The 19,365-nt window shown below is 37.1% G+C and overlaps 1 protein-coding gene across 6 annotated transcripts; it reads left to right on the plus strand.

Annotated features, from left to right (window-relative positions):
- Positions 1-561: 561 nt before the first annotated feature.
- On the plus strand, positions 562-18,902 carry LOC133689548 (uncharacterized). 6 transcript variants are annotated; one of them, XM_062109442.1, is made up of 7 exons: positions 563-848; positions 1,188-1,289; positions 2,962-3,994; positions 4,647-4,841; positions 14,685-15,931; positions 16,831-17,136; positions 17,799-18,902. In XM_062109442.1, exons 3-6 carry the CDS (start codon positions 3,013-3,015, stop codon positions 16,858-16,860), a joined length of 2,454 nt encoding a protein of 817 aa, XP_061965426.1. In that variant the 5' UTR covers positions 563-848; positions 1,188-1,289; positions 2,962-3,012; the 3' UTR covers positions 16,861-17,136; positions 17,799-18,902. The 6 variants fall into 6 exon arrangements, with proteins under 6 accessions (XP_061965428.1, XP_061965427.1, XP_061965426.1 ...); XM_062109440.1 differs by lacking the exon at positions 1,188-1,289 and having other exon boundaries at positions 17,799-18,410; positions 18,533-18,902; XM_062109441.1 differs by lacking the exon at positions 1,188-1,289 and having other exon boundaries at positions 17,799-17,894; positions 18,533-18,902.
- The last annotated feature ends 463 nt before the right edge of the window (positions 18,903-19,365 follow it).

Raw genomic sequence — 19,365 nt, forward strand, 5'->3', positions numbered from 1 at the left:
TTTTATGAGGTTATCATGATCTTATGACATAAGTTACGGGTTTAACAGGTTAGCCCATATTAAATTGAATATATTTTTGGATCATTTTTTAAGATTGAATAATTTTTTTTTATCCTTTAACATTTGGTTTGTTTGAAAACCAAGCTTTATAAATTTGTTTTTGTCTTTTATTAGGTTATTTTATTTGCACACCTGGCTCACGAGGTTTGACATATTTATTTGACTTTATTAATGCCTTATTTTTCTAGGTTTTTTTTTGTGATTGATTTTTTTTTATTTCATTCATTCACATTTAGGTTGTTGAGAATTTTACATATTTATTTTTTTCAATTTTTTTTTATGAAATTATTGCTTATAACTTGGATTATAAGTTTAACATGTAAACTCAAGTTGGCTCGAGTAAATTTTTTTTATTTTAAAAAAATTTATTTTTTTAAATATTGGATTTTCTTAAAATTGAGTTTTTTAATATACGTTTTTTCTTTTTACGCGCAGAACAATGTGATCACGTTTTCTTTTATGCATTGATTTTTTTTATTCTTTATAGTACAGTATTTTTCATGTAAATTTTTTTTCCCGGCCGCGACTTAGCGCGAGCCATTATCTAGTATTTCTCTGAAAGCTTTAAAATGAGCAAAAAATAAGGAAGGAGCAAAGGCACAAGACGTCTAGAAGAAGGGAGTAAAAAGAAAAGAGACAAGTAGAAAGAGAGATGAAAAGGTAGCTGGATTAGATTCTTAAATGAGCAAAGAGAGGAGAAAAAGAAAGAGGAAAAAGGAGAAACTAAGTGAGAATGAAGAAGGGAAGAAGATAAAAGAAGCACAAGACAGCAAATAAATCTGAGGGAGGTATGGATGCAGTTTTACTGTTAATTGTTTTTTTAATGACATTCTTGAAGTTAGAAATTTTAGATTTTTAAAACCCTTAAACGTGTTGTGCTCTTGATTAGTCATGGATCAAAAGGGTTTGTTTTGTTTGTTAAACTTGGTTAAGAAATGAAAAAAGATTCGGAAAATAGTTGGTGCGTTTGTTCTTCGAAATGAAACTGCAGATGTTTTGGAGAAGGTGATGAACTTTGGTTCTTAAAGTTTATGAAATTATAATCTTGGTAGTTGTAATTTGTAAAGTAACACTTTGGTCCTTAACGTGGGAATAAGTTTAATGATTGCCATGATGTTTATAAATAGATTTTCTATCATCAATTACGATTACTATGGACATGTGGCTGCAATCAAGAAGAAACTGATATCCAGGAATGGATGATATGTGGAAGTAATTCTCTTAATAAGGTCAGTAAAGTCCTTGTGTCATTTTGGGAGACATGTATTGTACTCAAGATTTGCACATATTCAGGAACAGGAAACACTTCTTTTACTTTTTGGAGTTTTAGATGAAGATTCATGGCTGAAGCAGAGCTTGTGATGAATGGAATATCAGCAAACATGTCAAGTTAGTATTTACAATTTAGGAGTTCGGTAATGGAAGAATTGTACTGATATGTTAGTTCAAAAACTGCAAAGTTTACATGGCTGGAAATGTTATCGAATCCAGGTTTTATATATATATATATATACATACATACATGTAGAGGGGGAGGCAGTGAATCTTTTTGAGGTGCTTGCAGGCTGTTTGGACAGCTGCATATAGCATTAGTTATAGGACTTGCTAAACTTTGAGTGTAAGGTATTTATGGATGAAAAATAATCGTTTTAACTCAAGTTTACACTCCAAGAGATAGATAGATTCTTGAGCTTTCTAGGGGAAAAAAGAAGAAGGTTATGTCTGACGGTGAATGGCTTTGTTTAGTTGACAGGTAAGCCTAATTTCATTGCATGATCATGAATAAGTTTCTAGCCACTGGATTAAGATGAATGTGGATATGCTGAACAATAAAGGAGTTGAGTTTTATAGAAGAGCACACGCACAATGTCTTGTAATAAAAATAGAAATGGTGGCTTTAAGTGGTGAGAGGAAAACATTTAGTTCATGCCCTTTGATTTTATTAAAACAAGCTCCATTTCAAAATTTAATTATTAAAGATCTAGATTCTATGGAATTTCAGAAGATAACAAGGTTTCGTTGTAAGAAATCTTGTTGAGGGTGGTCTAGAAAATGTCTTCGGTTATTGAATTTAAAAGAAAATCTCAGATGTTTCAGTGCTGTTTTTACTCTTTTTTTTTTTTTGGGGGGGGGGGTGTTGAGGTCAAAACTGATTTTCATGTGCTTATTAACGAAATGTAATGAAAGGGGTATCAATTCAAACAGGCAATAGTAATACTTTTCTATGTTCATAAAATCATGTTCGTTTTTCATATATAGTTATTGTTTAAATCAATGTAATGATTTTTTTTTATTTAAATAAAACTAAATTTCAATAATGTGGACAATGCACATGGTGAAAATCACTAGAGTGCGTGCAAAGAATACCCTATGGATATTAAAAAATATAAAGATTAAAATTATAATATCACCTTTTTTTTTTTTTTAACTCACAGTTTTCTTTATTCTCACGCTGAGTTAAACCCAACCAAGTCTACCACCGAATTCAAGGAATCGTCCCCCCAATTCACTCTCCAATACAATCAAAGCTCTAATAAACATTTGAATTCTCTCAACATTAACTAGGGTTTGCATCTGCTGTTTCTGTTCTCTCTAACTCTTCCTTCTTCATTGATTTATTTATTTATAATATTGTAAAGAAACTGTCTGTTGAATTTTAACTAACATCCGTGTTTAATTTTCCTGCATTATTGAACATTGCTTTCTTACTTTCCAATTTTGTTGAAGATAATCTTGCTGTGTTTTTTTTTTTTTAGCATGTTGAGATGTAATTGGTTGGTGTATTCAATTCCACATTCGTAATTAATTCACATCAATATTTTGATAAAAAAAACCCATTTTTCTGTGTTTTCAAGATGAATTTGTTAAGCATTTATTTAATTATTTCATTTCCACAAGCAGTTCTGTAGAAAATTGAGGGAGGCTTAGGAAAAGTTGTTGAAATTCTCCAATATGTATGGTCAAGGCAGTTCTAATCCCCAGTCTGGCAACCAAGGTCCTCAAACACCGATTGCCCCTCCATACTTACACCGTCCACCTCCGCTCCCCCACAGTTTCCAACAAGGCCCTCTACCTCCGCCACCTCCTCACACTAGTCAGCCAAGTTTGCCTGGATATCAGCATGTTTCTACGCCCCAACATCTTGCAGTTCAGCAACTTGCACCTGGCAGGACGCCTAACCCGGGTCAGCCTTATTTGCACTCTTCTGCAACAGTTCATAGAAGTGCTCCCATGCCACATGTTTATGCACCTGCGCAGCAAAATTCACAGCATTCTTCCTATTTAGCATCGGTGCCTCCCCCTCCCCCTCTCTTTGGTTCACACCGTCCTGAAATGTTACAGGCCTCGCTGCCTTATAGAGGTTTGCCTCCACCACCTTCACAAGGTCAGGGGTTTTATAAATCTCCAGTTCATTCGTTGCCAAAACAGCTAGCTGGTGTGCAGGGTCATGTTCCCCCTCCACCTCCCCCACCTCTTCCTCCAACTTCCAGTTTCCTGACTCCTGCTCTCTCTGGGAGTTCTGCTGAGCCTCACGTTGGAAATCCTCAAATGCTTTCCACAGCTCCTCCCCCACCACCACCACCACCGACGTCTTCTGCACCACCTATTCCACCTCTGCATAACTCCCACATGATGCCATTATCTGCACCCGTGCTAGATGGTTCCATTCCACAATTTTACTCTGATTTTGCTTCCAAATCCTCCAAACCTTCTGGTGATAAGTTGGGCCCTACTAGTTCCGCCAATGAAGTCATTCCTCTCAATCAAGGTGGACATAATGTTCTCATGCGTGATGACAACTTATATCTGGAAGGTGGAAGTGGTGCTGGGGTGTGTTTTAAATTGGATGAAGGAAAGACTTTTTCTGAACCCAGTCATTTGATGGATGCAGTTGGATCCCACATGTCTTCTGACTCTGATATGGAGATGGAAGGTTAGTACCTTATTGGTATTTTCTCAGTCTACGTCATAAGGTGTTTGTTTTCTAATGTTTGCTAAGTTAATTATGTTTCTCATATGTCTCTATCCCTCTCTTTGAAGCATGTAAATCTCATAAAACCTATGATCTGTTGTTTATGTTAATTTTTCAATGTTAAAGAGAAAATGAGATGCCTGACTGTTTCTCATTTACATCATGATACTGGTGTATGACCAAGATGCAAACTATCTACGATTCTTGGAAATTTGTTGTTTCTGTCCAATTTTTTTAAAAGAAATCTTTCCTTAGTTTTGTTTTATTGATTTATTTATTTAAATTCAATCTTAAACGTAAGGTAATTTATCTAGTGGATATGGTTTGCTGTTTGGTTGTCGTATGTCAATGTGACACCAAGCAGCTACTCCCCATGCAATTTTGTCTAGAAGTAATAGATTGGTGCTGTGGATGATGTTTCATTGAAATGCTTGTTAGTTTGCAGATGAAAAGATTTCATGTTGAATGACCTGAACAGATGATCCAATTTGGAGAAGTTTTTGTAACTGTTTATTTTAATTGTATGTACTTTTATGGATGAGTCATATTTGCGGGTATTAGTGATTCATTCACCTCATCATTTGTTTCTCACTCATTGGTGAGTTGTTTTCAGATGACATTACACAGTCTGACAATGACCAGGCAGTAAATTACTCTATTGGAGGTCAAACTCATGGTAATCATTTGATTGCTGGAGCATTTGATGTAAGAGAGCAGTTGCATGAACTGCAGAGTTCAGCACAATCTGACACTTCCACAATGGTTTTATCTCTCTCTGGCTCCTCAAGGCTGAATAATGGTGAACAAGGTAAATGTTTCACCCACGCACTAGTTTTCCCTACTTGGACAGTCTCTTCCTAATTTTTCTCCTTAGATAACTAGCTTGGATCACCGCAACATCAATATCATCATTAGAACAACACAAACAAAGACAAAGGGATATATTTCATCCAATGGGATTTTAGGAAACACCTAATTGATTGTCAAAATAAAGTATCAATATGTTAAGGTTTCTTAACAAGTGAAGAAGAAAGAGATGAAGAACAGAGAATTTGTGAGAAAGAATTCGAGAGAGAAGAGTTGAGACTGAATTTTTTGTATTCTATATTCTATTCTTACTCATAACCTTCATCGTGGTTTTATAACAACTGAATTTAACTACTAACTGACTATTCTAACTAACTATGACAGCTGTAACAATATGCAACTAACTCTGACTAACAACTAACAGAATTAGCCTTCCCCTTGCTAACGTGTTGCAAAAGCTACTAATCCTGCACCACCGTTAGCTTGCCCATATACTGCATTCCTTCTAGGTACGTAACAATACCCCCTCCATGCAAGATTCTTGTCCCAAGAATCTAAAGCTGGTCACGTATCAATACTGAAATCTGGGAATTGTAACTGCAGCTCTGTCAATTCTTCCCACGTAGCATCTTCAGGGAATGAATTCGACCATTGAATTAAACCTGCTACCACAGCTGCATTACCCTTATTCATAAGTTTCCTTTCCAGTATTGTAACTGGGTACACTTTAACTCTGCCCTCATCATCTAAGATGGGCAGAGCTTGAGAAACGATGGCGACCTCTCCCACTTTTTTTCTTAATAACGAGACATGGAACACAGGATGCACTACACTTCCTGTAGGCAACTGAAGTTTGTAGGCTACTGCTCCAATACGTTCAAGGATTTGGTAAGGGCCATAATACCTGGGATTTAGCTTGTAATGCTTCCTGTACATGACACTGCCCTGCCTGTAGGGTTGAAGCTTTAGAAAAACCCAATCTCCTACCAAAAATGTCCTCTCTGATCGTCTTCTGTCTGCCACCTGCCTCATTCGATTCCTTGCCCCTTCAAGCAGCCCCTTGATTAACTGATCGATATTGATCCTTCACATCAAGATGCCTTGAATATACCTTGCAAGAGCTAGGTGTTGAGCTTCCTCTTTTAAAGTTCCTCTTTTTGAGCCTCTACCAAGATCATAAGCATGCTGAAGAAACTCCCAGGAATAGTTATCTCTCCCATGGCAATAGCGGCATTTGTAAAATGAATCTGAAACTCTAACTCTAATTCTTTCCTTCTTCACATCTTTATAACGCCTTTCTTCATACCTGTAAAACTCGGACTCTCTTATGTTCCTTTCTTGTGATCTAAGAGACATCACTAACCCTCCAAGGCTTGTTGAGAAAGAAGCTGTGATATTGGATTCTTGATCAAAAAATGGAATTGAGTGGTTGTTGTAACTTACAGCCTCTTTACTATTCTGTTCTTTCCCATCAGAAATTGTGCTAGCTCTTTCAACTTCTTGGCTTTCTGAGGATGTTCTTAGCATGGCCATTAAAACCTCCAATTTTGATCCGCTTTGATCAAGCTTTTTGTTTTGTTCCTGCCATTGTCTCTTGCTTTCAGCTCTAAACTTTTGAATTTCTTGATTATTAATTTGACCTTCCTGTACGTACCTGGATCCTTGTAAAACTCTTTCTTGATTGTTGTGAGTACCATTTTTTTCTTCCATTGTTGGAGTATTCAAGATTCCTTTAGAGTTGACTCCAACTTCTCTTCGTGCCATTTAAGCAGCAAGAAACGATTGGAACTGATTTGATAATGTTTCAATCTACAAACTGATCTGATCAGTTTTCTTGCTTTGTTCCCCAAGCTGCTCCTGGAATTCTTGTTGAATGCTCTGAATTCGTTCCTCTAGTTTCTTGCAGTGTTCTTCCATGTTTTTAACCATGATGTTAGATCTTAAGGCTCTGATACCAATTGTTAAGGTTTCTTAACAAGTGAAGAAGAAAGAGATGAAGAACAGAGAATTTGTGAGAAAGAATTCGAGAGAGAAGAGTTGAGACTGAATTTTTTGTATTCTATATTCTATTCTTACTCATAACCTTCATCGTGGTTTTATAACAACTGAATTTAACTACTAACTGACTATTCTAACTAACTATGACAGCTGTAACAATATGCAACTAACTCTGACTAACAACTAACAGAATTAGCCTTCCCCTTGCTAACGTGTTGCAAAAGCTACTAATCCTGCACCACCGTTAGCTTGCCCATATACTGCATTCCTTCTAGGTACGTAACAATACCCCCTCCATGCAAGATTCTTGTCCCAAGAATCTAAAGCTGGTCACGTATCAATACTGAAATCTGGGAATTGTAACTGCAGCTCTGTCAATTCTTCCCACGTAGCATCTTCAGGGAATGAATTCGACCATTGAATTAAACCTGCTACCACAGCTGCATTACCCTTATTCATAAGTTTCCTTTCCAGTATTGTAACTGGGTACACTTTAACTCTGCCCTCATCATCTAAGATGGGCAGAGCTTGAGAAACGATGGCGACCTCTCCCACTTTTTTTCTTAATAACGAGACATGGAACACAGGATGCACTACACTTCCTGTAGGCAACTGAAGTTTGTAGGCTACTGCTCCAATACGTTCAAGGATTTGGTAAGGGCCATAATACCTGGGATTTAGCTTGTAATGCTTCCTGTACATGACACTGCCCTGCCTGTAGGGTTGAAGCTTTAGAAAAACCCAATCTCCTACCAAAAATGTCCTCTCTGATCGTCTTCTGTCTGCCACCTGCCTCATTCGATTCCTTGCCCCTTCAAGCAGCCCCTTGATTAACTGATCGATATTGATCCTTCACATCAAGATGCCTTGAATATACCTTGCAAGAGCTAGGTGTTGAGCTTCCTCTTTTAAAGTTCCTCTTTTTGAGCCTCTACCAAGATCATAAGCATGCTGAAGAAACTCCCAGGAATAGTTATCTCTCCCATGGCAATAGCGGCATTTGTAAAATGAATCTGAAACTCTAACTCTAATTCTTTCCTTCTTCACATCTTTATAACGCCTTTCTTCATACCTGTAAAACTCGGACTCTCTTATGTTCCTTTCTTGTGATCTAAGAGACATCACTAACCCTCCAAGGCTTGTTGAGAAAGAAGCTGTGATATTGGATTCTTGATCAAAAAATGGAATTGAGTGGTTGTTGTAACTTACAGCCTCTTTACTATTCTGTTCTTTCCCATCAGAAATTGTGCTAGCTCTTTCAACTTCTTGGCTTTCTGAGGATGTTCTTAGCATGGCCATTAAAACCTCCAATTTTGATCCGCTTTGATCAAGCTTTTTGTTTTGTTCCTGCCATTGTCTCTTGCTTTCAGCTCTAAACTTTTGAATTTCTTGATTATTAATTTGACCTTCCTGTACGTACCTGGATCCTTGTAAAACTCTTTCTTGATTGTTGTGAGTACCATTTTTTTCTTCCATTGTTGGAGTATTCAAGATTCCTTTAGAGTTGACTCCAACTTCTCTTCGTGCCATTTAAGCAGCAAGAAACGATTGGAACTGATTTGATAATGTTTCAATCTACAAACTGATCTGATCAGTTTTCTTGCTTTGTTCCCCAAGCTGCTCCTGGAATTCTTGTTGAATGCTCTGAATTCGTTCCTCTAGTTTCTTGCAGTGTTCTTCCATGTTTTTAACCATGATGTTAGATCTTAAGGCTCTGATACCAATTGTTAAGGTTTCTTAACAAGTGAAGAAGAAAGAGATGAAGAACAGAGAATTTGTGAGAAAGAATTCGAGAGAGAAGAGTTGAGACTGAATTTTTTGTATTCTATATTCTATTCTTACTCATAACCTTCATCGTGGTTTTATAACAACTGAATTTAACTACTAACTGACTATTCTAACTAACTATGACAGCTGTAACAATATGCAACTAACTCTGACTAACAACTAACAGAATTAGCCTTCCCCTTGCTAACGTGTTGCAAAAGCTACTAATCCTGCACCACCGTTAGCTTGCCCATATACTGCATTCCTTCTAGGTACGTAACAATACCCCCTCCATGCAAGATTCTTGTCCCAAGAATCTAAAGCTGGTCACGTATCAATACTGAAATCTGGGAATTGTAACTGCAGCTCTGTCAATTCTTCCCACGTAGCATCTTCAGGGAATGAATTCGACCATTGAATTAAACCTGCTACCACAGCTGCATTACCCTTATTCATAAGTTTCCTTTCCAGTATTGTAACTGGGTACACTTTAACTCTGCCCTCATCATCTAAGATGGGCAGAGCTTGAGAAACGATGGCGACCTCTCCCACTTTTTTTCTTAATAACGAGACATGGAACACAGGATGCACTACACTTCCTGTAGGCAACTGAAGTTTGTAGGCTACTGCTCCAATACGTTCAAGGATTTGGTAAGGGCCATAATACCTGGGATTTAGCTTGTAATGCTTCCTGTACATGACACTGCCCTGCCTGTAGGGTTGAAGCTTTAGAAAAACCCAATCTCCTACCAAAAATGTCCTCTCTGATCGTCTTCTGTCTGCCACCTGCCTCATTCGATTCCTTGCCCCTTCAAGCAGCCCCTTGATTAACTGATCGATATTGATCCTTCACATCAAGATGCCTTGAATATACCTTGCAAGAGCTAGGTGTTGAGCTTCCTCTTTTAAAGTTCCTCTTTTTGAGCCTCTACCAAGATCATAAGCATGCTGAAGAAACTCCCAGGAATAGTTATCTCTCCCATGGCAATAGCGGCATTTGTAAAATGAATCTGAAACTCTAACTCTAATTCTTTCCTTCTTCACATCTTTATAACGCCTTTCTTCATACCTGTAAAACTCGGACTCTCTTATGTTCCTTTCTTGTGATCTAAGAGACATCACTAACCCTCCAAGGCTTGTTGAGAAAGAAGCTGTGATATTGGATTCTTGATCAAAAAATGGAATTGAGTGGTTGTTGTAACTTACAGCCTCTTTACTATTCTGTTCTTTCCCATCAGAAATTGTGCTAGCTCTTTCAACTTCTTGGCTTTCTGAGGATGTTCTTAGCATGGCCATTAAAACCTCCAATTTTGATCCGCTTTGATCAAGCTTTTTGTTTTGTTCCTGCCATTGTCTCTTGCTTTCAGCTCTAAACTTTTGAATTTCTTGATTATTAATTTGACCTTCCTGTACGTACCTGGATCCTTGTAAAACTCTTTCTTGATTGTTGTGAGTACCATTTTTTTCTTCCATTGTTGGAGTATTCAAGATTCCTTTAGAGTTGACTCCAACTTCTCTTCGTGCCATTTAAGCAGCAAGAAACGATTGGAACTGATTTGATAATGTTTCAATCTACAAACTGATCTGATCAGTTTTCTTGCTTTGTTCCCCAAGCTGCTCCTGGAATTCTTGTTGAATGCTCTGAATTCGTTCCTCTAGTTTCTTGCAGTGTTCTTCCATGTTTTTAACCATGATGTTAGATCTTAAGGCTCTGATACCAATTGTTAAGGTTTCTTAACAAGTGAAGAAGAAAGAGATGAAGAACAGAGAATTTGTGAGAAAGAATTCGAGAGAGAAGAGTTGAGACTGAATTTTTTGTATTCTATATTCTATTCTTACTCATAACCTTCATCGTGGTTTTATAACAACTGAATTTAACTACTAACTGACTATTCTAACTAACTATGACAGCTGTAACAATATGCAACTAACTCTGACTAACAACTAACAGAATTAGCCTTCCCCTTGCTAACGTGTTGCAAAAGCTACTAATCCTGCACCACCGTTAGCTTGCCCATATACTGCATTCCTTCTAGGTACGTAACAATACCCCCTCCATGCAAGATTCTTGTCCCAAGAATCTAAAGCTGGTCACGTATCAATACTGAAATCTGGGAATTGTAACTGCAGCTCTGTCAATTCTTCCCACGTAGCATCTTCAGGGAATGAATTCGACCATTGAATTAAACCTGCTACCACAGCTGCATTACCCTTATTCATAAGTTTCCTTTCCAGTATTGTAACTGGGTACACTTTAACTCTGCCCTCATCATCTAAGATGGGCAGAGCTTGAGAAACGATGGCGACCTCTCCCACTTTTTTTCTTAATAACGAGACATGGAACACAGGATGCACTACACTTCCTGTAGGCAACTGAAGTTTGTAGGCTACTGCTCCAATACGTTCAAGGATTTGGTAAGGGCCATAATACCTGGGATTTAGCTTGTAATGCTTCCTGTACATGACACTGCCCTGCCTGTAGGGTTGAAGCTTTAGAAAAACCCAATCTCCTACCAAAAATGTCCTCTCTGATCGTCTTCTGTCTGCCACCTGCCTCATTCGATTCCTTGCCCCTTCAAGCAGCCCCTTGATTAACTGATCGATATTGATCCTTCACATCAAGATGCCTTGAATATACCTTGCAAGAGCTAGGTGTTGAGCTTCCTCTTTTAAAGTTCCTCTTTTTGAGCCTCTACCAAGATCATAAGCATGCTGAAGAAACTCCCAGGAATAGTTATCTCTCCCATGGCAATAGCGGCATTTGTAAAATGAATCTGAAACTCTAACTCTAATTCTTTCCTTCTTCACATCTTTATAACGCCTTTCTTCATACCTGTAAAACTCGGACTCTCTTATGTTCCTTTCTTGTGATCTAAGAGACATCACTAACCCTCCAAGGCTTGTTGAGAAAGAAGCTGTGATATTGGATTCTTGATCAAAAAATGGAATTGAGTGGTTGTTGTAACTTACAGCCTCTTTACTATTCTGTTCTTTCCCATCAGAAATTGTGCTAGCTCTTTCAACTTCTTGGCTTTCTGAGGATGTTCTTAGCATGGCCATTAAAACCTCCAATTTTGATCCGCTTTGATCAAGCTTTTTGTTTTGTTCCTGCCATTGTCTCTTGCTTTCAGCTCTAAACTTTTGAATTTCTTGATTATTAATTTGACCTTCCTGTACGTACCTGGATCCTTGTAAAACTCTTTCTTGATTGTTGTGAGTACCATTTTTTTCTTCCATTGTTGGAGTATTCAAGATTCCTTTAGAGTTGACTCCAACTTCTCTTCGTGCCATTTAAGCAGCAAGAAACGATTGGAACTGATTTGATAATGTTTCAATCTACAAACTGATCTGATCAGTTTTCTTGCTTTGTTCCCCAAGCTGCTCCTGGAATTCTTGTTGAATGCTCTGAATTCGTTCCTCTAGTTTCTTGCAGTGTTCTTCCATGTTTTTAACCATGATGTTAGATCTTAAGGCTCTGATACCAATTGTTAAGGTTTCTTAACAAGTGAAGAAGAAAGAGATGAAGAACAGAGAATTTGTGAGAAAGAATTCGAGAGAGAAGAGTTGAGACTGAATTTTTTGTATTCTATATTCTATTCTTACTCATAACCTTCATCGTGGTTTTATAACAACTGAATTTAACTACTAACTGACTATTCTAACTAACTATGACAGCTGTAACAATATGCAACTAACTCTGACTAACAACTAACAGAATTAGCCTTCCCCTTGCTAACGTGTTGCAAAAGCTACTAATCCTGCACCACCGTTAGCTTGCCCATATACTGCATTCCTTCTAGGTACGTAACAATACCCCCTCCATGCAAGATTCTTGTCCCAAGAATCTAAAGCTGGTCACGTATCAATACTGAAATCTGGGAATTGTAACTGCAGCTCTGTCAATTCTTCCCACGTAGCATCTTCAGGGAATGAATTCGACCATTGAATTAAACCTGCTACCACAGCTGCATTACCCTTATTCATAAGTTTCCTTTCCAGTATTGTAACTGGGTACACTTTAACTCTGCCCTCATCATCTAAGATGGGCAGAGCTTGAGAAACGATGGCGACCTCTCCCACTTTTTTTCTTAATAACGAGACATGGAACACAGGATGCACTACACTTCCTGTAGGCAACTGAAGTTTGTAGGCTACTGCTCCAATACGTTCAAGGATTTGGTAAGGGCCATAATACCTGGGATTTAGCTTGTAATGCTTCCTGTACATGACACTGCCCTGCCTGTAGGGTTGAAGCTTTAGAAAAACCCAATCTCCTACCAAAAATGTCCTCTCTGATCGTCTTCTGTCTGCCACCTGCCTCATTCGATTCCTTGCCCCTTCAAGCAGCCCCTTGATTAACTGATCGATATTGATCCTTCACATCAAGATGCCTTGAATATACCTTGCAAGAGCTAGGTGTTGAGCTTCCTCTTTTAAAGTTCCTCTTTTTGAGCCTCTACCAAGATCATAAGCATGCTGAAGAAACTCCCAGGAATAGTTATCTCTCCCATGGCAATAGCGGCATTTGTAAAATGAATCTGAAACTCTAACTCTAATTCTTTCCTTCTTCACATCTTTATAACGCCTTTCTTCATACCTGTAAAACTCGGACTCTCTTATGTTCCTTTCTTGTGATCTAAGAGACATCACTAACCCTCCAAGGCTTGTTGAGAAAGAAGCTGTGATATTGGATTCTTGATCAAAAAATGGAATTGAGTGGTTGTTGTAACTTACAGCCTCTTTACTATTCTGTTCTTTCCCATCAGAAATTGTGCTAGCTCTTTCAACTTCTTGGCTTTCTGAGGATGTTCTTAGCATGGCCATTAAAACCTCCAATTTTGATCCGCTTTGATCAAGCTTTTTGTTTTGTTCCTGCCATTGTCTCTTGCTTTCAGCTCTAAACTTTTGAATTTCTTGATTATTAATTTGACCTTCCTGTACGTACCTGGATCCTTGTAAAACTCTTTCTTGATTGTTGTGAGTACCATTTTTTTCTTCCATTGTTGGAGTATTCAAGATTCCTTTAGAGTTGACTCCAACTTCTCTTCGTGCCATTTAAGCAGCAAGAAACGATTGGAACTGATTTGATAATGTTTCAATCTACAAACTGATCTGATCAGTTTTCTTGCTTTGTTCCCCAAGCTGCTCCTGGAATTCTTGTTGAATGCTCTGAATTCGTTCCTCTAGTTTCTTGCAGTGTTCTTCCATGTTTTTAACCATGATGTTAGATCTTAAGGCTCTGATACCAATTGTTAAGGTTTCTTAACAAGTGAAGAAGAAAGAGATGAAGAACAGAGAATTTGTGAGAAAGAATTCGAGAGAGAAGAGTTGAGACTGAATTTTCTGTATTCTTTATTCTATTCTTACTCATAACCTTCATCATGGTTTTATAGCAATTGAATTTAACTACTAACTGATTATTCGAACTAACTATGACAGCTGTAACAATATGCAACTAACTCTGACTAACAACTAACAAAATTAGCCTTCCCCTTGCTAACGTGTTGCAGAAGCTACTAATCCTGCACCACCCTTGGCTCGCCCATATACTGCATTCCTTCTAGGTACGTAACACAATACATTATTATATAGTTAGAAGAGATATTAGTAGCTTATTTTTTGTTATTTAGGGTTTTATCTAGTGTATAAATAAAAAGTATGAAAAAAAGAGAGGAAATTAACCTATATTTTAGGATTCATTATAAAAAAGCTTATTTTTTAGGAATTAATAATTTCCTTTGTAATTTTACCAATATTGTTCTTTTTCTGAATTAGAGAGGGGATTGGATTTACTTATTAGTATTGGTAGTATACTATAATATTAGCATTGTATTAAGGGTCTAATAGTAAATCAAAAGTTTTTAAGTAGTTCGTGCTTTTATATATATTATGGATTATATATTGCAAAGCTTTAATAGCACATGCCTGTGCTTATATTGAGTTATTTGCTGACCTGAAACTTTAGAACGTTTATCTATGTGTGGTTCTCATGTAGGTTGCTCATGTTAGTTGTACAGGAATAACCTGTACACCTGTTCCATGCCCTTAAGTTTAGAGTTAATCTTGTTTCCAATTACAGGCTCAAAACTCATCAATTGTTATAACCAATTGACATCTGGGGAGTCAGTTTCTGAAGTTCATAGCCCAGTCATTAATTCAGCAGGAGCTGATGAAAAAAGTTCATTAAGGATCATGGCAGCTGCTGGATGCAACAATTCTGATAAATATTCTGGTGAAGTTTTTAAACGCAGCAGCCCATTCAAACTTGTTCAAGATTATGCTTCTGAGGATTGCTCAGAAAATAATGAGGAGCCCTGTTTGAAAGATGACATTCCTAAAACTGCCTCAGACTTGGTTACTGTTGGCTCTGAATATCTGCAGCAGCAGCAACCACCCTATGGTTTGGATCCCTCTGCTATTGATAACGTGTATGGTCTATCTGGGAAGGTGGGTTCTTCATCTAGACTCCCACCAGATATTCTGGACTCAAATCAGCCATCTCACCCGCCAGATTTTGGAGCAAAAAATTCAGCTCACCTGAATTCTTATCCAACTAGTTTTGAGCAGCCACTCAACTCCGGATTCAGTTCTGATGTTGTAAGGCAAGAAAAGGTTCCATCCTGTTCTTGTAAGGATGATCATTCTTCATGTTTGAACCATGCTTCACTTGATGGACAAGGTGTCAGTGTTGGAACAAGACATCCAATACCTTCGCCCAATTCTGCCAGGGGGGTTGCACAAATTATTCCTAGCTCAGGAGGTGATCAGTATGATCCGTTTTTAGACAGCATTGAGCCATCTTCGAACTCATTTAAGAGACTTGATCACATTCAGAAGTGGGAATCCATTGACACTGATGTTATGCCGAGGCTTAGTGCCTCAAACAAATCATTGGATGTTGAGGAAAACAAGAAAGAAGTTAGAGGCATTGCGGTTTCCACATCTCTTGAAAATGAGGAGTTTGGTGAGATTGCAGATGCAGAAGTGGGTGATGTTGAAAATCAGAGCCAGAGTACTCCTGTTGTAGTGAATGTGAATATGGGTGATATGGAGATTGATCAGATTAAGTCTCCAAAGAAGAGCAAAAAGAGCAAGGAGTCCAGATCAATGAAGCTCTTTAAGGTTACCCTTGCAGATTTTGTCAAGGAGGTTTTAAAGCCATCATGGCGACAGGGTAACATGAGTAAGGAAGCATTTAAGACTATTGTCAAGAAGACGGTTGATAAGGTTGCAGGAGCAATGAAGAGCCATCAAATACCCAAGTCCAAGGCAAAAATAGATCATTACATTGACTCATCGCAACAGAAATTAACAAAACTTGTGATGGTAAATCCTTCTTTCTTTTACCTTGAAACTGATATGTGAAAGAGTTTTCTCATGACACAAATACACAAACAAGCTCATTTAATAATGGTTTCTATTCAAGTGGCAAAGACAGTTGATACTTGTATTTATGGCCTTATGTGTATGAAAACAGAAGCCGCAGATGATTAGAAAGGGTTTCTTTAAGAAATATCACACTTGATGCATGTTATCTAGCACTATGAATCTCACATGGTACACATTCAATGATAGGTTTCCCATAACCTCATGGCTCAGCTTATGATTCTACTGATTGGAACATCAATTTCTTACTACCAAAAAAAGTACGATCATGATAGTGGTTATTGTCATTCTAGAACTTAGAAGTCATGGGTGGGAAACAGGCATCAATGTGTGCCTGATGCAGCTTTACAACTTTCCGGTCAATATGCTTCCTCTGCAATCCTGCCCCTTTCCACTGAAAGGGAAAGTGCAGAACATGAATTCTTAACCATTAGCCATTTCTATCTAGTAATGTTTTCAGAGGGACCTAGGAGTTAGGATTGCTGTCGTGTAGTTTTTTTAACTCTCTACAATGAATTGTACAGTTGTATTTAATTTATCAAGGGAAGGTAGGGTTACACCAACAACCTTCCACAAAAATTGTCTCATACTATTGAAAAATCACATAAAGCGCAGACACAAAATATCATTCTTAGTGATTGACACCATCATGAATAGTATTTCAAAATATGATTGAAACTTCTTTGTTGCAAATGGACAAGTTCTGGGACACCAAACAGGGAAATTTGTGGGAGTTGCGACTTCAAAAAGATGTTTTATGCATGATTAGATTCTATATGGTCTTTAATTATGTTCATTTTTTTTCCTTGGCAATACCATTTTCACATTTTGTTCTGCAGGGTTATGTTGATAAGTATGCCAAAGGGTAAAAGTTGATATCAGCAATGATTTCTGGTTAAAGACTTTGATTTTGCTTGCTTTCTGGGACTAGTGTCAATGGAGCAGCAGAACAATCTAGAATTGGTTGCAGGGTGCAGAGCTGTGAGAATAGATAGGGGAAAAAATGATGGCATAAGTAGATTCCTTGTATTTTGTGAAGTTTGCACCTGCCAAAAAAAGAACATATTAAGGTCCATGACCAGATGAACTCAGTTACAGCATATTCCAACTTCAAGGATATTCGTAGAAGTCTCCAAAATGCGCATGTAATGTGCTTTCTTTAAAAGAAATGTTGCATGTATTTTTTGATCTGGAGCTATTCTGTACTTATATTTGATCGATTTGTTTGTTGTGTAATCATTGCAAGGAGTGAGGAAGCCAAATTGGAAGCATAAATATAGAAAACTTTAGATTTAGTAAGAGAAGAAAAATAATTCTGGTGTTAATTTGCATGGGATATTCTTAGGGTCCTGAATCGTCTCCTTGATTTGTCATATATCTTGGAATATTATTTTCTAGTCAACTAGAAAAATTGAAAAATTGAATTATCCTTCTTTTTTTCCTCCTCAAAGTATTATATCTATGCATGTTTTGGACATCTCTAGCGTTTGATTAATAAACAGGTGCTGCAGCGTTAACTTGGACTTCTAATGATAAGACGGATGTACATAATGTTAGCAAGTAACATGTGTATATTGTCTTTACCGTCCCTAATCACTATAGAATTGCAGTAAAGGTAATAAGCAAATATTTGACTGCAACCATGAATTATGTGACAGTGATTGGTAACTTTGATTTTTTCATCAATTGAAGCATGATTATAGGTCAAATAAATCTATAACTGTAACCATGCATCTGATTGTTGGTTGCACAGATTTTCACTATTTTATCTGATTTCCCCCCCTTGTTTGCTGCCCCACTGCAACAGAGAGATCATTGAGCAGTCCTTTTCAAGAATTGGAGCAGAAGCATTCTTCAGAGATTACAGTCAGCAAACCTCTCGCATGTTCATGTTGTCTGTTCTGTGAGTAGAATCTTTCAGTAGAATTGGATTGTTATAGTGAAATGTGAGATTGATGACTTTATTGAATTACAAGAATTGAGACTTATTAATATATTTTGAATGCATGAGATGCTGGTGTTTTGCTTCTCTCTATTCCTTCCCTAGAATGGTGATGCATACATGTTTTGATGAGAATTCTGGAACATTTTATTCCTGTCAATCATGTTATATGATGGGTATTTCAATCTTGAATTGGATTGTGACTGGTTGTATGGTCTATTTTCCTTTATGTCTGATAGTTATCTGATATTGTGATGGCTTCCTTATTTTAGTTTCTAATTCATAAAGTGACCTTGATGTTTTTTCAATAAATGCTTCCTGCTCATCCTTTGTTGTCGGATTCTAACATAAATTGTATTCTTGGTCGAGGAAACATCCTGAGAATTGTTAGTGTGTTCGGGCTCAGCGAGATGAAATCAAGTTACATTGGATTATTAATTACTGTATGCTTTGACAATGAAGTGGGATTTCATTTAGGTTTGTCCAATGAAGCCGAGGTTATGAATTTATAGAATGTTTGCTGTAATGAGGTGCATCATCTGCATTGGAATGCTTTGTTGCTTACCAGTAATACAGAATTTGGCATCTTTCAACTGCAGTGGAGCTCGTTACGCGAACCCCTTGTTCTTACATCTTACACTAAGGGAAGAAAAAAGAAAACCCTTTGGAGCAATGTGGGTGGGTGGCGATTGTAGGAAGTTTTACATTTGGCCTTTCTCTGTAAATATTTCAGTTAAGGAACCTGTTGGGCATGCATGTGAATTATGAGAGAAAGGCTGCCGGAGCTCAGGATCTTGCAACAAGTACAATGCAACTGTTGGCTCTGCCGTACTGGAAATGGAATCAGATGCTTTTTAGTTTCATATGATTACCCTTCTTTATTTCCTTTCCTTTCCGTTTCTTCTTTTTTCTTTTTACTGTGACAGTGTTAGATGTTAATATTATGATGTTACAAGATGGTTTTTGTTACTTTTTTTCTTGTTATATTTTAATTATTCCAGAAAAAAATATATTATTAGAAGAGAAATTACATGAAGAATACGGTAACTTTGGAAGCCATGCAAGAGGAGAAGAAGGAATTGGAATCAAAGTCAACACAATGGCATTCCAATCTTAAAATGTTTAAGAAATAAATAACATTAAGTTATTTTGAGAAAACAAAATTTTTGAAAATGTTTAGGTGAGCATGAGAGTGATACATCAAATTCATCAATTATAAAGTTATAAAATGTTATCAAGGAAATATATATATATATATATATATATATATATATATATATATATAGTGATTTTATTTAATGATGAATATAATCACCCCATAATTGAGCCTAGCCGGAGATATTTCATTACCTTAAAATTACGCAAGCGCAAGATTTTGTAGGTATAAATCACTATTAGAAATTACATTGAAAAGTGTGAAGAAACTTATTTA

Source organism: Populus nigra, chromosome 3 (genome assembly GCF_951802175.1).
Source record: "Populus nigra chromosome 3, ddPopNigr1.1, whole genome shotgun sequence".
NCBI classification, from domain to species: Eukaryota; Viridiplantae; Streptophyta; class Magnoliopsida; order Malpighiales; family Salicaceae; genus Populus; species Populus nigra.